This window comes from Saccopteryx leptura, chromosome 1 (assembly GCF_036850995.1).
Source record: "Saccopteryx leptura isolate mSacLep1 chromosome 1, mSacLep1_pri_phased_curated, whole genome shotgun sequence".
NCBI classification, from domain to species: Eukaryota; Metazoa; Chordata; class Mammalia; order Chiroptera; family Emballonuridae; genus Saccopteryx; species Saccopteryx leptura.
In genome coordinates, this window is record NC_089503.1 from 132,951,763 (window position 1) to 132,969,698 (window position 17,936).

Here is a 17,936-nt window from a genome sequence, read left to right on the forward strand (position 1 = left end):
CTGAATGCCTAGAGAGGCCACAGCTGTGATGTCATGAGTGTTAGGTCACCAAAGGCAGTATGATGCATAAGGGCTGATGAGTTTTATAAGAAATTTATGTATGCATCTGTGAACAACTGGGCTGAGTCCAAAATGGCATCAGCAGCGAAAGGAAGAGAAGCCCTATCCTACATAGGATGGGGTTTGGTGGTAGTTACCACCGCAGGGCAAAAACTTCTGTTACTGTTACTGTTACCTAGGCGGTTAAACACTAGGAGAGGGTGGTGATTAATGACTAAGTAACAGAATGTTCAGATAAGTGATGGAAGGTGACTCATTGTCAGGATGTCCAAGGAAACAGGTATCGAAGCCAGAAGCCAGATTCCTATGTTGTGCGGGGTTTGCTTTCTTCTGGCCTGACCAACCTTAGAATGAGCACCCATCTCTCCCAGTGCCCACCACCCCTACATCAGCCCCCAGTTTAGATAAGGACAGAACAAGCTGCCGGAGCCAGCTGTCAGAGAGGTTCAGGAGTGCCTGGCTTGGCACTCCTTCCTCTAATCCTCAAAACATCAGATAATGGTGACATTTTTAGAAGGATTCACAATGGAATGGGGGACTGTTATGGGATGAACTGTATCCCTCCAAATGCATATGCAAAATCCTAATCTCAGCACCTTAGAACGTCACTGAATCTAGACATACAGTCTTTAAAGAGGAAATCAAGCTAAGTGAGGTCACTGGGGTGGGCCCTGATCCCAACTAGTATCCTTATAAGAGGAGATCAGGACACAGATGCAGACAGAAAACCACCATGCGAGGAGACAGAAAAAAGAGACCCTCAGAAGGAACAGCTCTGCCAACCTCCTTGAACTTCCAGCCTCCAGGACTAAGACAAGAAATTTCTGATGTGTAATCTGCCCCATCTGTACTTCGTTACAGAGGCCATAGGAAACTCATACAGTTTCCCATGTGCCAGCCCTTCTGTATTGTTCACCCCCAGCCACACACTTGTCCTAAGGGATGATGTGACAGCTCATACCACGTGGCTGTTCCTGTGTGGGCACTGGCCACGGGTCCCACTTACTCTTCCTGACCTGTGACTGTTTTGCTTCTTATCCAACCCCAGATATTTTACCATCTTCCTTTCTCCCACTTCCCTCAGTTACCACCCCCGGATTTCATGTAATTCCCACTCCCTTATGTCTCCTTCTTTGATTCTAATGTTAAAATAAGTCGTAAAACTGCTATTCTCCAGAGCATTTTCAAGCCATTGAGCGTCTGCTTCCCAGCAACTGTCATCAGTTTGGCTCACAAAAACTTATAAAAACTCTACAGGTTTAAACGTTTCTTACCCAGACATTCAGAACCAGCCTTGCTACCCTTGTCCTAACAAAACCAACATGAAATCAGGTATTTAATTTTTGTGGATTTATTTACTATTTCCTTCTACTTTTATCCTAACGTTTCCAGACTTAGGGCTGAAAAAATAATACAGAATCTCTGTATCGCCTCCATCCAGGTTCTTCAAAAGTTAACATTTCACCCATTTGTAGGTCCGGTCAGGCCTAGGGCATAGCGGGTTCCACCGCGCGGGGTCCGCCTGCGATCTCGGGTGCGGATCGGCTAGGGGAGGTGGGGGCGGAATCCGCTCAGGACGGCGTCCCCTCTCTTTGGCGCTCCATGCTTACCGGGTCCTTGTCCCAGCCCCGCCCCGCTCCGGACCGGACCTGCCCAAAGAACAGGACCCTCTGGGCACCTCACAAGAGCCGCGCGGGAAGATGACGTCACCGTCTCGCGCCTCACGTGACTGTGTGTGCGCTCGCGCGGCAGCTAGACTACGCTTCCCAGGTCGCTGCGCGGCGCGTCCACTTCCTGCGGGTGGCGGAGGACCCGGAAGCTGCCGGCGCTCCGGCGAATCCCGCGGAGACAGGTAGGCGACGGCGGCGGCGAGAGTATGCGGGGCGGTCGGCGGCTAGCGGCGCCCAGCGCGTTAGTTTCCCGGTGGCGGCAGCGGCGCGCGGCAGCTCTCGTGTGAGCGGCGGCCGGAGCGTCCGACAGGGCGCCGGGAGGCTCTCGGGTCCGCGGCAGCGAGACGGATCGGAGCGGGTGGGCGCTGCGCTCCGCCCGGGGGCGGCAGCGCCATGTGGAGCGGCCGCAGCTCCTTCACCAGTCTGGTGGTGGGCGTGTTTGTGGTGTACGTGGTGCACACCTGCTGGGTCATGTATGGCATCGTCTACACTCGTCCGTGCGCCGGTGACGGTAACTGCATCCAGCCCTACCTGGCGCGCAGGCCCAAGCTGCAGGTGAGCTCTCGAGTGGGGTGGGGGTCTCCGCAACCGACCCGGGCCAAGGACTATTCTCACCTGAGCCGGGGAGGGTTGGTTGGGGTGGGGGGCGCTTCTTATTTGAAAAAACAGGGCTGGACAGGGGTTTGGACTCTTCTCACCTGAGCGAGGGGGCTCTCCTAGCCTGATCCTGCATCTCCCCCCACCCATATCCTAAAGACCCTGCCTGCATGGTGTTCTCAGGCAGGCTCCAGACACTTCCCCTTGTTTCCCCATTACAAGTTACCCAGAGTCATCGTACCCCTGCTCTGTGATCTAGTCAGCTACACACTTCAGCAAGTTGGTTTTTTGCAGCAGACACATCAGATACAGCCATTCATTCATAGGTCAGAGTGCTATCCCTTAGGGAGTTAAAAATGAAACCATTCCCTATCCAGCAGCATCAGATTGCTCTCCCTCAGGGTAGGTGTTTGACGTGTGTATTTTGCGGCAGGGTCCTTGCCAAGCTAATTTTCTTGACGTCGTTTCCAGCTGAGTGTGTACACCACCACTCGGTCCAACATTGGTGCTGAGAACAACGTGGATCTCGTCTTGAACGTGGAAGATTTTGATGTGGAGTCCAAATTTGAAAGGTGTGGTTATGGGACAAAGTGTCAGTGATAGGGTTAGCATCATCAAATGTTTAGGTTGTTTAAAAGTTGACTTTCTGTATATAACAAAGTTACCTTAGAGGAGCAGTATTACCTAATCTTGTGAATAATAGAAGTGTTCATGGGAAACCTATATGTGATATATAAACAGTCATACTTTTGTTTTACTTGAAAGTAACAGATAAGTTTACCATTTAGGAAGCAGCTAATACTAGCGTCAGATGACTGTAGGATATGCACCAGCCACGGGGGGTTGTTGAAGGAGTGGGTGTTGCAGTAGAAATGACATACGGTTTCCCACAGCAAACTACTTGTCTCTTCCTAGCTGAAGGCATTTCATATTTAACTGTGGCTCTAGTGTCTTGAGATTTCAACAAGCATAACAAAAAATGATGTGCTTGTCAGGAGTCTACCTTTTTCCTCTACATCGTCTGGAGGTATCAGATAGAGTAATGGGAACATATGCTGGAATGAACGTCCTCCAGCCAGCCTGCCACATCAGAGAGCTGCAGAGGCAGTACAGCGAGCAAGGGACGTGCACACTTGGGGTCAGCCACTGCCTGCCTGTGGCCTAGGCAAGTGACTGACCTCTCTGAGCACCAGGAAATGCAGACTTTTTGGCTTTGAGGCATTGCTGCCCAATGTTTTAGAACATGTTCCAAAACCTCTGTACCTGGACTCACAGTTAGTCATAGGCAGGTAGGTTTTGTTTTTAGTACTTACGAACTAAAATTAGTTGGTGGGAAGTGGCATAATTTATAAAGATATTTGAGTAGTCTCTGCTGTGTACATATACATAGAATATAAATGTACATGCTTGAAATTGTAATTTGTCTTATTTTAGGACAGTTAATGTTTCTGTACCAAAGAAAACAAGAAATAACGGGACGCTGTATGCCTATATCTTTCTCCATCATTCTGGCATTCTGCCGTGGCATGATGGGAAGCAGGTGCACCTAGTGAGCCCTCTGACCACTTACATGGTCCCAAAACCGGAAGAGGTCAATCTGCTTACCGGGGAATCTGCTGCGCAGGTGAGCCTCTTCATCAGGTTATCAGTCAAATGGGGCCTATACTGACTACTTGGAATTCACACCTGCATGTCACTGCACATGCAACTTAGATCTAGGGCTGGGGTGACTGTTGTACAGTAAAGCTGTGTGACATTATTGAACACATCAATCTTTCAGCTGAATAATTTCCTATGGTTTTCCCATAAATTTTATGTCAAATTAGTGACGTGCACATTAACCCACTGATACTTTTTATCCAGATTGTTTCTCAGGGAGCATAAGTGCAGGGCGGTGCTTTCTGCAGAGCTCAGCTGCAGTCATTACTTAGAGTTGGGAGACTCACTACACTGTGTACGACAGACAGCTCGTCAATATTTATTCTACGAATATAAATCAAAACTATTAAAAAGGCGTATGTACAGGTTATGGTTTATACATTCATGAAAACTATATGGTCCAAGAAACAATAGAAATCACATAAGTGACCATTAACAAAGCCTTGGGTAAAGGAATTCTGGTGTTTGGATCTGTGTTGAATGTAAGGTGAGATTTACAAACAAGAAAGTTGGTAACTTTTCAGAAAGTTTCTGTGATGCTGCTCCCGCGGTTCAGGGCAGGTTTTAGAAACCCTGCCGGGCTGGTCTGACCTCTCAGTGTGTACTCCCTGCTGTGTGCCCTTGAGACACCCGTCACGTCTCTTTCCCTAGAGACAGTGGAGCCCGCCTCGTGGGGCATTTGGGAAATCAGAGAAGAGGTGGGTGTAAAGGTTTTGGGGGGGGTCTTTGGAATATACAAATGCCAAACGTTAGCTGTTACTATTTTTTAAAATATTTATTTGTTTTGCTGCTATTATTTGGGAGATAAATTATTGCATCTAAACTATATTTTTGGTAGGAGATGAATGAAAATTCACTGTTTCCTAGAATTTATCAGTTAGATCTGAAATAAAGATTTAGTTAATTGGGATGGATGCCTAGTCATTGACATAGCTCCTTCCAGACAACCTGATGTCCCTGGTTGAGAAATAGTCTCCTTTTCAGTCTCATTGCACTCGCACGGCGGTTAGCTCCAACTCTCCTACACCTCCTGCAGTTGTCTGGGGGCCTCACCTGCCTCAGGATCCCTGAGAAGTGGGCCTGCTTACATGGAAGACCCAAAATAGGAGTCAGTGAGATCTAGTGCCCTGTGCTGCTCTGTGGAGAGAAGGAAGTGAGGGATGTAAGTGTTTGGGGAACGGGCAGTCACAGCACCTGCCACACTCTGCCAGGCTTTGCTTCCTGGTTATGCAGTCTTGTCACATATTCCCAGGTGAGGGTGTCGGCCGCCCTCCTGCCTCGCCATTTCAGGCCTGGTTTCCCACCCAGCATTGACTTCTTTTCCTACTAAGTCATCCCTTTTCATTTAGCAGAGGATTGAAGCTGAGAAGAAGCCGATGAGTGCCCTGGATGAGCCCGTTTCTCACTGGAGAACAAGACTGACACTGAACGTGATGGTGGATGACTTTGTCTTTGATGGGTCCTCCTTGCCTGCCGATGTGCATCGATACATGAAGATGTAAGTGTGCTGGTCTGGCTGGTGGCTCAGGACCAGCATGGTGGGAGTGACTGTAGGATGCACCTAACTTGAGTGGCTTTGAGCATCACCCATTTGTCCTAAGCTGACATCAGAGCGGGCAACCCCAGTGGTGTGGGGGTGAAGGAAGCCCCTTGGGATGATAGCTCATGAAAATCCAAAAGTGGATTGGTCACACTTGTATCTTTGAGCCTTCCATAGGACGAGAGGCCAAGAGGGGCCTGAAGTGTTGCCCGGGCACCTTCCAGCCTTACCCTTTTCTCTGGTAGTCTGGCAAAGGTTGCTGCCAGAGCATTGGAATGAATGAGACTGGACGGGAGTTATCCTGCCCTTTGTTCTTGGTGAAGGCTTTCCTTAGAAAATGGAACATTGATGAGACCATGTCGTTTGAGTTTTGTCCTGTCTGTATCCTGACTACCTTGGGGGGCCATGGTCGGTGTTAATGTGACTCATTTATGTGTATTTAAAATTAACTTTTAGATCATGGTACTGTTACTTGCCATCATTAGTTAAGCGTAACTGTTAACATTGTTTGACCAGCTTAGACTAGTCTGTGTCTCGAGGCTTTGGGGAGCCAGCTGGTAGGTTAAGACCTATTATCAGGTCATCATGTAGCACTGACAAGTGGCCACGATAGTAATTATTTTTCTTCACTTGTCAGTGGTTCCTGTGATACCAGGAGCCTGTGATATCAGGAGGGGTTTTCCTTTTGTAATTTAAATCTTATTTTTGAATACATGATACATTTAGTTTAAAATACGAAAAGTATAGAAAGTGTCATTTGGTAAAAAGCCCCCAATCCAGACCTGTGGCATCGCCCCACCGCTCCCAGGCATGAAAAGCAGATAGGTTTTTATTTTCGTTTTTACTGCCTCACCAGGCTGCATCATGTCATTGCACAGATGGGCCCCTTGCTCTCTTTTTAAGCCCTGGGTGATACTGCACAGTGTGGCCATGTCCCTGTTTACCCATCTCCTCCTGGTGTGCACTCTGAGGGATGAGTGTAGCTTTTGAGACCTCTCTGCTTCCATAAGGAAGGTGTGTCCCTAGGACTATTGTGACCAGAAGCAACTGAAGGTGCAGGGTGGGATTTCTCAGGTAAATGCAGTGTCTGGGGATGCATTCAGTTCATCTAAGGTGACAGAAAACTTCATAGTGACTTGAAAACTGCTTCACTCCCAGGATTCAACTTGGGAACACTGTGCACTACCTCCCCATCCTGTTCATCGACCAGCTCAGCAATCGTGTGAAGGACCTCATGGTAAGTACTGCTCCCCTCTGGACTTCAGCGGCCGGTCTGCAGTGTGGCTGCCTCCTCGGCCTGCACTCGTGGTCCTTTTGTGTTTCTCACCTGGCATGGCTGTGCTCTGGGTTTCCGAGGCACACCCTTGAGCACCTGTGCCTCGCTGATGAAGGGCTCAAAAGATCCTTCATTAAGTGTTTGGACAGCAGGCACACAGGTTTTGGAAGGGCTGCCTGTTGGCTGAAGCAGCTTGTGGACATTGTTCTGTGATTCCTAGGTTTCTGCCACAAAGGTGCAGACTTTGTCCCACAAAGGGTACCCCAGTGAGGTGGTCCTGGCCAGCTGTTTGCCTGGCCTGAGGCTGGTGCACCGCATAGGGTGGCCTGACACCTGGCCCTGGTGTGTGGTGATGTGGTTTGTCTGGTTGCCAGGCTCACATTGTCCGCAGTACTCACTGTGAGGGGTCAAGGTGAGCACAGAATGTGACACTTGTGGGTGTGCCCAGGACCTTCAGGGACATGGTGGGGTCACTTCACTTTGTGCTAGGGGTTCCTCTCTCCTGGTACCTGGCCACTGTGGCCACGTATGCTGCTGGACATGAGACTGTACTTTCATTGCTGAGACAGCTTCTACTCCTATTTCTCTGCACTGTCGTGAGCCCAGCCTGAATGCTGCCTCTCCCTGGAGCTCTCTGCCTCCCCAGGTGGAGTGACTGCCCCTGCTCTGCACTTCGGGGCACTCGGCATGTAGGTGTGGGCAGAGCCGTCTGGTCTCCAGCCCTTCTAGGAGAGGGGCCTGTGTTTGGCTCAGTGGCACATGTGTTGCTAGTCCCTCGCATGTGGCGGTGCCTCTCATGCTAGGAAGAATGAGCAGAGGGGGCGTGGTCACAAGAAATGTGCAGGGCTCCCTCAGGAAGAGCTCTGAACATTGTGTGGAGGAGGAGCCCCGCCCACTCAGAGAGGATAGCATGGGCACTGGAGCGCCAGAGGAGAGGGAAGGAAGGAGGAAAGCTCAGCCTCAGGTGTGACCATACTGCCCAGGATGTAAGAGCATCTAAAGTCCACCAGCCATGTGGCCCTGGGTCTGAAGCCTCAGCCTCCACTGTGCCTGGGCTATGGTGGGTGCAGCACTTAGGGACAGAGTTACAGGGTTCATGCTCAGGGTACAACCCAGAGTGTGCAGTGGTCCGACCAGAGCCGAAGGAGGCAGGCTGGCAGCTGGATGCGCCCTGGCGGGGCAGGTTCTGACCGCACTGTCCCTCTGTTAGGTCATCAACCGCTCCACCACCGAGCTGCCCCTCACTGTGTCCTACGACAAGATCTCGCTGGGGAAGCTCCGCTTCTGGATCCACATGCAGGACGCCGTGTACTCGCTGCAGCAGTTAGGTGAGGCTGCACGTGCCCTCCCATACCTGTGGACAGGAGTGTCCTGTAGTTGCCAGTCCAGATAGTTTGTGCAAACTCGTTAGCCTTTGAACCTTGTGGTGCAGGTTCCTTCATGTAATTTTAATCAAGAAGGTCACTAGTGTTTGTTTCCAGTTTCTGTCTTTGAAAAGTCCTTGCCGATTACCTGAAAGTTTGCTTTACCCAGAACATAGTATTTGAAACACCAGTTTTGCTCAAGTGAACTCTTACTACCAAAACTTGCAAAAACTTTGTAATGTTAGGTAAGGTTGATGCTCATTTTATGTTATGTTATTTTTTTCCTTTTCAGGGTTTTCAGAGAAAGATGCTGATGAAGTGAAAGGAATTTTTGTTGATACCAACTTGTATTTCTTAGCATTGACCTTCTTTGTCGCAGCATTTCACGTGAGTTGGTGACTGAGTCCTTGTTGGTAATGGCAGTGGCAGGTGTGGATAGCTCTGAGGTGGTCAACCATGCTCAGCCTGGGGGTTGACATGGCGATGTCTGGCCTGGTGGTCCCTTGGTTCCCAACAGACCTGAGACTTGGCAGGTGGTCGTGCAAGGGCTTTTCTTCCAACTGAGTAGAGGGTGTCTGGAACTTAAGGACTTGGGACTTGGTTGATATAGGAGAGTGTTTTGAAAAGAAATGATATGAATTACTGATTATAAAAGATAAGTATTTTGTTATATAAATCCCAGTGTGGTGATCATAACATTAAACACCAGTTCTGTGTGGATGCCCTGTTTGAACATGGGTTTCCAGGCTGGTGGAGGGGAGCCATTACCGAGGGTGGCTGTGCCAAACTCAGTTCAGGTGGGAAGGTGAGACAGCCAGGCCAGGGGGCCGGCTGCAGCTGGTTCTCAGTGCCTTGGGCTCAGCCCCAGTCCAGCTAAAACCTTCCAGAACTGTGCTAGAAAACCACACTTTTTATCAAAAGGTTATATTCAGAATGAGCCTGTGTGCGTCTGAGGAGTACACGCCATGCACTGTTGCCACGACGGGAGGGGACTCTCCAAGCGTCCTGCGGCTTCCCGCCACTGCAGGCGGGGACTCCGGTTATTGTGAGCCCCGCAGTGCAGTACACGGGACACGTGGGGTCCACCTGCAGACTCACATGGGAGATAGATGCACACGACTGTCCTTTCTCCTTTTCAGCTTCTGTTTGATTTCCTGGCATTTAAAAATGACATCAGTTTCTGGAAGAAAAAGAAAAGCATGATTGGAATGTCCACCAAAGCAGGTAGATGCCCTCGGGATTTTTGACCCATTCTCAGAGTATTCTGCCATTGGTAAAGATGGGCTATGATGTTCATTTTGAAACCTAAGGTTATGGTTGTCTACGGCGAATGCTAGCTAGTTGCAGACCCAGCTCCCTGCTCCTATTCAGAGGGGCCTCTCTAGGGTACGTATGGTAATAACTGGGAAAGAGCTGTCTCCACAGTCTTCGTGTCATGTAAGCCTTTGTCCACAGAGAACAGAGGGCCATGGAGGCCATACAGTCCCACCTTGGTGACGACACAGATGCTGGTTTTAGTTATCGTCTGTCAGTTAGCCAAGCGTCTCCCTTGGAAACGGCATGCCCCCGTGGATGGTCTGGGATGCATGGCTGCTCCCCTGCCCGAGTCATCTGTGTCTTGAATTTTTCTTTTCTGTCCTCTAGTTTCCTCAGAGAGGACATCCCTCCCCTGCTGAGCCTTCCTGCCCCCTCCCAGCATTTTCAGGGGAGGGGAGGAGGAGGTCCCCAAGTCTGCCTATGGCAGGCAGCTGGCGTCTTCCTCCCTGGGCCCGTGCTCCTGGCGAGCACCATGCAGAACTGGCGCTGTGCTGCCACCAAGAGAAGCACGTAAGGCCTCAGGACATTTTTGGTCAGCTGCAGTGTTTTCTGAAGCATGATTTTAAAAGAAAAAGGGTACAGGTTTTAAAAGATAAATGTGTTTATCACAGACTTAGTATAAAAACGGGCAAGTGTGACGACTACAGGAAAGCAAGCCGTCATAATTCCAGTCAGGAACCCATTTTCTCACATGTTTGCTGTTTGTTTATGTGTTTGCAAGTATAACTTAAACAGTTCATGTAGCTAGGGTTGCCTTCTGCCGGGTTCTGGGGCCTTTTCTAATCATTTTAAACCATTTTCCTTAGTGCGTGTGGCCCACTGTTCACTGTTAGTACGCAAAGGGGGAGAAATATTGTAGGTCCACGCATGAGTGTGTGCGCATGCATGTGTTGGGAGCAGGGGCAGGGTGTGCATGTGTGGGCTGTACACATACAGGTGTGTATGTGTGGACTTCATACATACAGGTGTATGAGCAGGGCAGGCGTGAGCGTGCAGACTGTATGCAGGTGATAGGATGGGTGAGTGTGTGGGCTTTGCATATGCAAGTGTGTGGGGTGGGGCTGTACATGTGCAGGTGTGTGAGTAGGTTGGAGGTGTTGCACGTGTGGGCTATATTGTGCAGGTGTGTGTGAGGTGTGTGGGGGCTGTACATGTGCAGGTGTGTGAGTAGGGTGGAGGTGTTGCACGTGTGGGCTATATATGTGCAGGTGTGTGTGAGCTGGGCGGGGTGTTAAAGGTGTGTGGGGGCTGTACATGTGCAGTGTGTGTGTGAGCTGGGCAGAAGCCCCTCTCAACGCCCCCCTCTATTCCCAGTGCTCTGGCGCTGCTTCAGCACTGTCGTCATCTTCCTGTTCCTGCTGGACGAGCAGACAAGCCTGCTGGTACTGGTCCCGGCGGGTGTTGGAGCCGCCATCGAGGTGAGCAGTTGTCTGAGTTGCCACATGCCATGGTCCTTGGGCTCAAGCAATCAGTGTAGTCAGAAACCACGTAACTGTAAAAAGTGACATGGGGCCACCTCCATGGGCAGGCAGGGGTATGACTGCTGTTGGGTGTTGACCAAAGTGAGTGCTTAGAAGGTACCTTCTGGTGGCCCTGCAGTTCTTACTAAAAGGTCCTAGCACATCACATCCATCACAGAATGTGTTCTGACACATTTAAAGCCCCACATGGCCTGTACTATGCTGGATGCTGTTGGGAGCAGAAGCATGCAGTGTGGCCTCCAGAAGCTTAGCACCGTGTGGGCTCAGGAAAGAGCGCCCTGTGGGGCCGGCAGGCTCAGGCCACACCTCAAGGATGAAAGTAGTGTTGGGACACAGGAATGGTGGAGGTGGCAGCCTGCATGCCCCTGCTCTGCGAGTCCCAGCCCTCCTCACACGTGGCTGTCAGGTCAGGGACTGTACTCATGCCCATGGAGAAAGATCTCAGATGAAGAGCCTCCCAGAGCCACTCCTGCAGTGTGGAAACCACTCTCTGAGGCAGTGACGTCCCTCCTATCTCAGTAAGGCAGCAAGTGGTGCATGGGTCCCCGAGAGACCCAGAAATGGCAGGGTTTGGGTTGAGGCTGGGGCCTTCCGATGCCAGGAAGAAAGTGCCAGGGTGAATATTTAGAGGCAGGCAGGCAGGCAGACTGGTGTGAGCCAGTCAGGTGCAGACTAGCTGAGAAGGGGGCTCAGCCCAGAGGACAGCCACCCTGAGGGCCTGCTTGTTGGTGCCCAGAGTCAGTTATAGAGTCCATGTGGGGGACAAGCTACTGAGTTGGCATGCAGGCTAGGGGCCAGGTCCCGGGGCCTAAGCAGGCAGGTGCCTTGTCCACAAGGGTTTGAGTGCTGAGTTCTGGTATCTCCTTACTCTAAGGATCATAAATGTTGTTTTATTGTGTCTCCTCAGCTGTGGAAAGTGAAAAAGGCTCTGAAAATGACTGTTGTTTGGAGAGGCCTCCGGCCCACATTTCAGGTCTGTCTGCTGTGCTGCTTTCTGGGGTTCTTTCTCCCTTTTGTCCAACTCCGTCTGTTTCCCTCTGTATTGCCCATCGTTCACATGCACCAGCTTGTCTGCTGGTGGATTTCATAGCCGCACCTAATGGGACCCTATAGCATGGGACTATCCTCCAGTGACATGACTGCTTGGTTGGTTGATCACAGCTGATTCTAGGTACACATGGGGATGCCCCAATCATAGACCAGACCTTGCAGCCCCCTCACTAAAAGGCAAGTCACTTTCACACTGAGATAAGACGCTGGTCTGACAGCTCCCACACGCCGGTGAGCAGTTCAGACTGGCTTCCCAAAGAGCCTGCTACAGCCTGGGGCTTGTCTCAGCTGCTGGGTGTTCAGGAGCTTCCCACAGATTGGGGAAGGGGGTTGAGTGGCGTGTGGGGTTTCCAGGTAGACCTCAGTTGAGGGATTTATGACCCTCCCACATCCAGGTCCTAAACAGATCAAGGACTGGAAATCTGACAAGTAAAATGCAGTTTGTTTTCTGTAAGTTAGACTAGTGAACCCACCTTTATTGATTTAAGAGCAGTGTCAGAGTGCATCTGTACAGTGTAAGTGTTTTCACTGAAAAAACAATCCACCAGCGGTAAGAATAGGAAGTAGCCCCATGAGTAAGATGCACGTGGATGGGGCTGCTTCTGCCATGCAGACACAGTGTGGCTCAGGGTTCAGGATAGAGTGGGACAGAAACGCTGCCTGCTGGTTCCGCAGGTGGAGGGGGGTGTGGTTATGCTAACCACAACCTTGACGGTGGGTGGTGCTTTCAGCCGAGTGTGGCTGGGTGTATGTCTCTGCTGGTCGGTACAGGTCTCTGTCCTAGTGAAGCCATGTTCAGCCTGTCTTAAGTCATCCAGTTAACATGATTGTGTTGAATTTTACAACAGTTTGGCACCTACAGCGAGTCTGAGAGGAAAACTGAGGAATACGACACTCAGGTGCGAAGCAGGGGGGTATGGGCAGTGTGCAAGTCCAGCAGGCAAGTAACTGACGATTTACTGTGACGTTCATGGGACCAAGCCTTGGAATTAGGGACAGAGCTGCATTGGAGGTGTCCCTTTGCTGGATCAGCAGGAGCATAGGGAGGCCGACCCCCACAGCACTGGTATCTGGAGTGAAGTCAGATGCTTTTGACTCCTCGGATTATTGGATACAATCCTGAGTGGTTTTCTAACTTGGAAAAGAGCCATAAGGCTTCTCCCTGTTTTCGGGTCCCTGCAGGTGTCCTTGTGCTCGTGTTTCCCAGGACATCTTTATTTTCATAAGCAGATTCATCCCCTGGGGTGTTTTTGGTTGCTATGCGCTCACTCTGTCACTCAGACCTGGGTGGCCCCGCAGGGAGGCCCATGGGCTGGGGCTGTCGTGGCGGAGCAGCAGTTTGCAGTGGGACCATACAGCGTGTCCTATAGAGGGGTGGGTGTGTTGATTGCATTCTAACTTTTATTGAGGCTACAACAGGGGTCCCCAAACTGCGGGCCACATGCAGCCCCCTGAGGCCATTTATCCGTTCCCCACCACACTTCCAGAAGAGGCACCTCTTTCATTGGTGATCAGTGAGAGGAGCACATTGACCATCTCATTAGCCAAAAGCAGGTCCATAGTTCCCATTGAAATACTGGTCAGTTTGTTGATTTAAATTGACTTGTTCTTTATTTTAAATATTGTATTTGTTCCCGTTTTGTTTTTTTTACTTTAAGATATGTGCAGTGTGCATAGGGATTTGTTCATAGGTTTTTTTTATAGTCCGGCCCTCCAGCGGTCTGAGGGACAGTGACCTGGGCCCCTGTGTAAAAAGTTTGGGGACCCCTGGGCTACAATAAAGTCCAAGTCAGAATAAATACAAGGATATGGCTGCACTGACTAGGACAGCAGTCTTGACGCAAGCCTAGGAGAGTATCTTCAGATTTTTATCCACCACATTTATTCACTGATTGTTGTAGGCTAGTTTGTTTTGGGTGAGCCAGTACTCTGTTATCGACATCACAGTCTACATAGCCAGGCTCTGGGTGCTATGAGTTCTGTGGGTTTGATAAACACACTGACGTGTTTCCTTTTGCATTAGACAAGAGACAGCTACCCACATGTCAATTTCTTGCCTTATTTGTTTATTTTCCATTCTTGTGAGTTGCACTAAACACATTTACAAAGTTGTGAGGATTGGGCTCTAACAGGAAATTCTCTGCTCGCTGCAGGCCATGAAGTACCTGTCCTACCTGCTCTACCCTCTGTGCATTGGGGGCGCCATCTACTCACTGCTGAACATCAAGTATAAGAGGTATGTGTGCCACTAGGATTCCCCCTGCTACACTGGCACCAGGAGAGACCAGTACATCACTGATAGCCATGCTGATGGCCCCTGAGCCTCTGTCTGTGGCTCCGTCTCCTCTGCAGTGTGGAAAGCAGGACGTGTAGGGTCAGGAACACTCATGGGACTAGCCTTGGAATTAGGGACAGCTGCATTGGCAGTGTCCCTTTGCCCCTTTTGCCGGATCAGCAGGGAGCATAGGGAGGCTGACCCCCACAGCACTGCTGTCTAGGGTGAAGTCAGATGCACTTGACAAGGGAAAACCTGGTAGCACTGTGTGACTCTGCGTTCAGGGCCACACGGACCTGGGAAAGGGCCGGAGTGAGGACACAGCCCTGAGAGCTGGGGTTTTTCCATCTGCCTGGCAGTTCTGAAGGATAGTGTCTGTCTGTGCGCGCGCGCGCACACACACACACACACACACACACACACCCACCCACCCACCCCAGTGAGCCCAGGCTCCCAGGAAGCTGTTGGCGTGCTGGTCTATCCTGACCAAGGACCCTGGCCTCCATTGTGCAGATACCACACCTTGTTACGGGCTCTTGAGAGCTTGGGTGTTTACAGAGGACTCCCACAAGAGTCCTGGTTGTCAGTTCAACACACACTGATGAGGGAAGTTGGGCCTTCCGCAGTGACGGCTCTCTTTCTTTTCAGTTGGTATTCCTGGTTAATCAACAGCTTCGTCAATGGTGAGTCGTGTGTTTTTCTGTTCTGGTAACAACGTTTACAGCAGGTACCTTTTCACTGCTCCTGTGACATGAGGTTATGCTGTCAGGCCCTCTGCCCTACCCTGTGCGATCGGTTGGGCCCCAGGGTACCCAGTTTGCGACAGTACCACACAGGCTTCTCGATACTGGTGCCCTGAGTGGTCTGTTTTCTCTTCATGAAAACTCTCAGTGCTAGCAGTAAACAGCACTGTTCTTTATTTTTAACTATTTATTGACTAGAGAGAGAGAGAAAGAGAGAGGAACATAGATCTGTTCCTGTCTGCCCTGATCAGGAATCAAACCAGCAACCTCTGTGCTTTGGGACAGCACTCTTAACCAGCCGAGCTATCTGGCCAGGCATGAACAACATTGTTCTTACATCGGTTCCTTAGAGCAAACTAAAAGAGCAGCCCGAGAGCATGGAGCTCTGCATGGGCCTTGGGCTGCCCCAACCACAGCGCTGGGTCTCTGTGGGCATTTAAGGGCACAGAGCAGATGGGAGGGCTCCCTGATTGCCATGTTCACTGGGTTTGGTTCTCAAACCTGGCCGCAGACCCCAGAGGGGACCATATGGGGCAGACATCCTGCCCGCACAGCCCCAGCACTCGCATGGCCTCGGTAGGCGAGACGTGGCAATTGAGGAAAAAGATGCTGCTCTTTGAAGTTACTCTACCACCCAGAACAGCACAGGATGGAATGCCCAGTTCCGGGCTGTCAGCGTGTCACGGTCCGTGCAGGCTCTCTAGCCATGGCTTCTCTCCCTAGGGGTGTATGCCTTTGGGTTCCTCTTCATGCTGCCCCAACTCTTCGTGAACTACAAGGTAAGACGCATCCCCAGCCAGACGGTCGCCTCTGTTCTCTGTGCGGCCTGCCGCTGATCTGCACATGTCTCCTTGTCCCCAGATGAAGTCAGTGGCGCACCTGCCCTGGAAGGCCTTCACGTACAAGGTCAGTGTTCTGCCTGAAGGAGGTGCTGTGTGTATACAGGGCCACATTCCTGTCACAGTGGTAGGGTGTCTCCTTTAAACAGGAGAGCACAGAGTGACTTTAAAAGAGAGCAGCTCTGACTCTCATAGTGAAAGAAGATATTTTCTTGAGCTAAAAGCCGTGTTACTTGACAACACATATCAGGATTGGACACCCCTGGCCCAGTGACTGGTGTCTGGGAGTGGGGTCCCTAGCCCACAGTTAGGCTGCCCTGAGGGCTGTCTGGGCGTGCTGTGGCCAGTCCAGAGCCTCTGCCCACTCTTTTCTGTTTTCATTGTCACTACAAGAGTCTCATTGCCCGTGATGTATCTGCTATAAGGTGATTTGCTGACTCAGGTTATGAGTGTGAACAGGGCTCAGGTGGTTGGTTGGGCATCTCTGGGCGAGCCCCAGTGACCCATTCCTCACCTTGTCCCCTCTCCCACCCGGCCCACAGGCATTCAACACTTTCATTGACGATGTCTTCGCCTTCATCATCACCATGCCCACCTCCCATCGCCTTGCCTGTTTCAGGGACGACGTAGTGTTCCTCGTCTACCTGTACCAGCGATGGTGAGTGCCTCTGAGGTGTGCTGGCCAGGTGGAATCACACAGTTCCCGTTGCTGTGTACCTGGTCATCCTGTGGGGAAACCTACAGTTTGCAGTGATATTTGTGTGTTGCCCAAACTAGCATTCTAATTGTCTATGGTAGTCTGTGGAAGAAATTATTCTGACTGCCTATCTGCTGGTATAGAAATGCTTGTTCTGTCTGAATGATAGAGTCAGCCACTGTGGGCCTGTATCTCCATAGTCAAATTTGGTGCAGCACAAAGGAGGTTGCTGCCCCAGCCCCCATGCTGTGCTCCTAGGAGCTGAGATCAATCCGCTGGGCAGGCCTTCCCTAGGGCTTGTTCGAAGCTTCACTTTGACGTGTATGTCCTTGTCCTCTGATCAACCTCGAGCACAGAGCTCTGGCCTTACCACTTAAAAACATCAACAGGAGGGCAAGAGGAAAATCCCAAAATTTCTCTCACACAGTAAACTTCTGACAAACTTGATTGTTAATTATTGGGACTGGAGGAACTGTCCTCCCTTCAGAAGCACTAGAGCAGTTGTGTCCTTGCAGGCTCTACCCTGTGGATCGGAGCAGAGTGAACGAATTTGGGGAGTCCTACGAGGAGAGGCCCCAGCAGAAACCACACACACATTGAGCCCTGGCCTGGGTTGCCCGCGAGCCACTGCACAGCACGTCTTGGATGGTCAGCTGACTATTTTTGGATGTTTCTGGTGAATTCTTGGACATTACACCTTCTACATTGCCAAAACCTCTGAGCATTTCTCATACGTCCCGAGTCCCTTCACGTGGTGTTTGAGAGGAGCTGGCTTCACGTATGATGCCCCGGTGTGAAGACGTCTGTCTCAGTCACTAAGATGTTGGGTGCTCGTGGTCACCCTTGGCTGCTGGTGGCTCTCGGCAAAGGAGCGTCCAGTGTTAGCAGTGGCTGTGCCGTCACCGCAGCGCCCCCCACCCGGCAGAGTCCGGGGGCAGGAAGTGCGGATTTCCATCTCCAACTGTCTGTAAGTGCTCCTTATGTGAAATTTCAAATGCCTCTAAATCCATGCTGTATAGACTCTGGGATCAAATGGCTTTTTTTTCCTTTTTGTTTAAAAATTGGACTATTTTAAAGCTTAATGTATGTATGTTTCTATTTTAAAATAAATTTCTCTGGCTGTAACACTTTGTTGGCCTGCTACAATATGGGAAGCCTTTCAGCTACTTCAGTTTACCTTCTTCCCAGAGGTGAACATGTGACCTGGGTTTATAATGTGTTTGTTAAAAGGACAAATTTAAAGATCCTCTCCCCAACTTTGGGGTCATGAATGTTCTTAAATGTTTATATCTGATACTGAAGACTAGATGACTAAATTACTACACAGTCATGACTGGTCAGATTAGTGGTATTCTATTAGAGAAACAC

At 50.5% G+C, this 17,936-nt stretch overlaps 1 protein-coding gene across 2 annotated transcripts; it reads left to right on the forward strand.

Annotated features, from left to right (window-relative positions):
* The first annotated feature begins 1,862 nt into the window (after positions 1-1,862).
* On the forward strand, positions 1,863-17,693 carry CLPTM1L (CLPTM1 like). 2 transcript variants are annotated; one of them, XM_066374912.1, is made up of 17 exons: positions 1,863-2,285; positions 2,799-2,899; positions 3,762-3,951; positions 5,336-5,484; positions 6,685-6,763; positions 8,013-8,130; positions 8,459-8,553; positions 9,306-9,390; positions 10,798-10,901; positions 11,872-11,937; positions 12,863-12,913; positions 14,168-14,250; positions 14,938-14,972; positions 15,756-15,811; positions 15,894-15,938; positions 16,414-16,529; positions 17,084-17,693. In XM_066374912.1, the coding sequence occupies exons 1-17, from the start codon at positions 2,124-2,126 to the stop codon at positions 17,166-17,168; spliced, it is 1,620 nt and encodes a 539-aa protein (XP_066231009.1). In that variant the 5' UTR covers positions 1,863-2,123; the 3' UTR covers positions 17,169-17,693. The 2 variants fall into 2 exon arrangements, with proteins under 2 accessions (XP_066231009.1, XP_066231016.1); XM_066374919.1 differs by having other exon boundaries at positions 5,339-5,484.
* Positions 17,694-17,936: the final 243 nt, after the last annotated feature.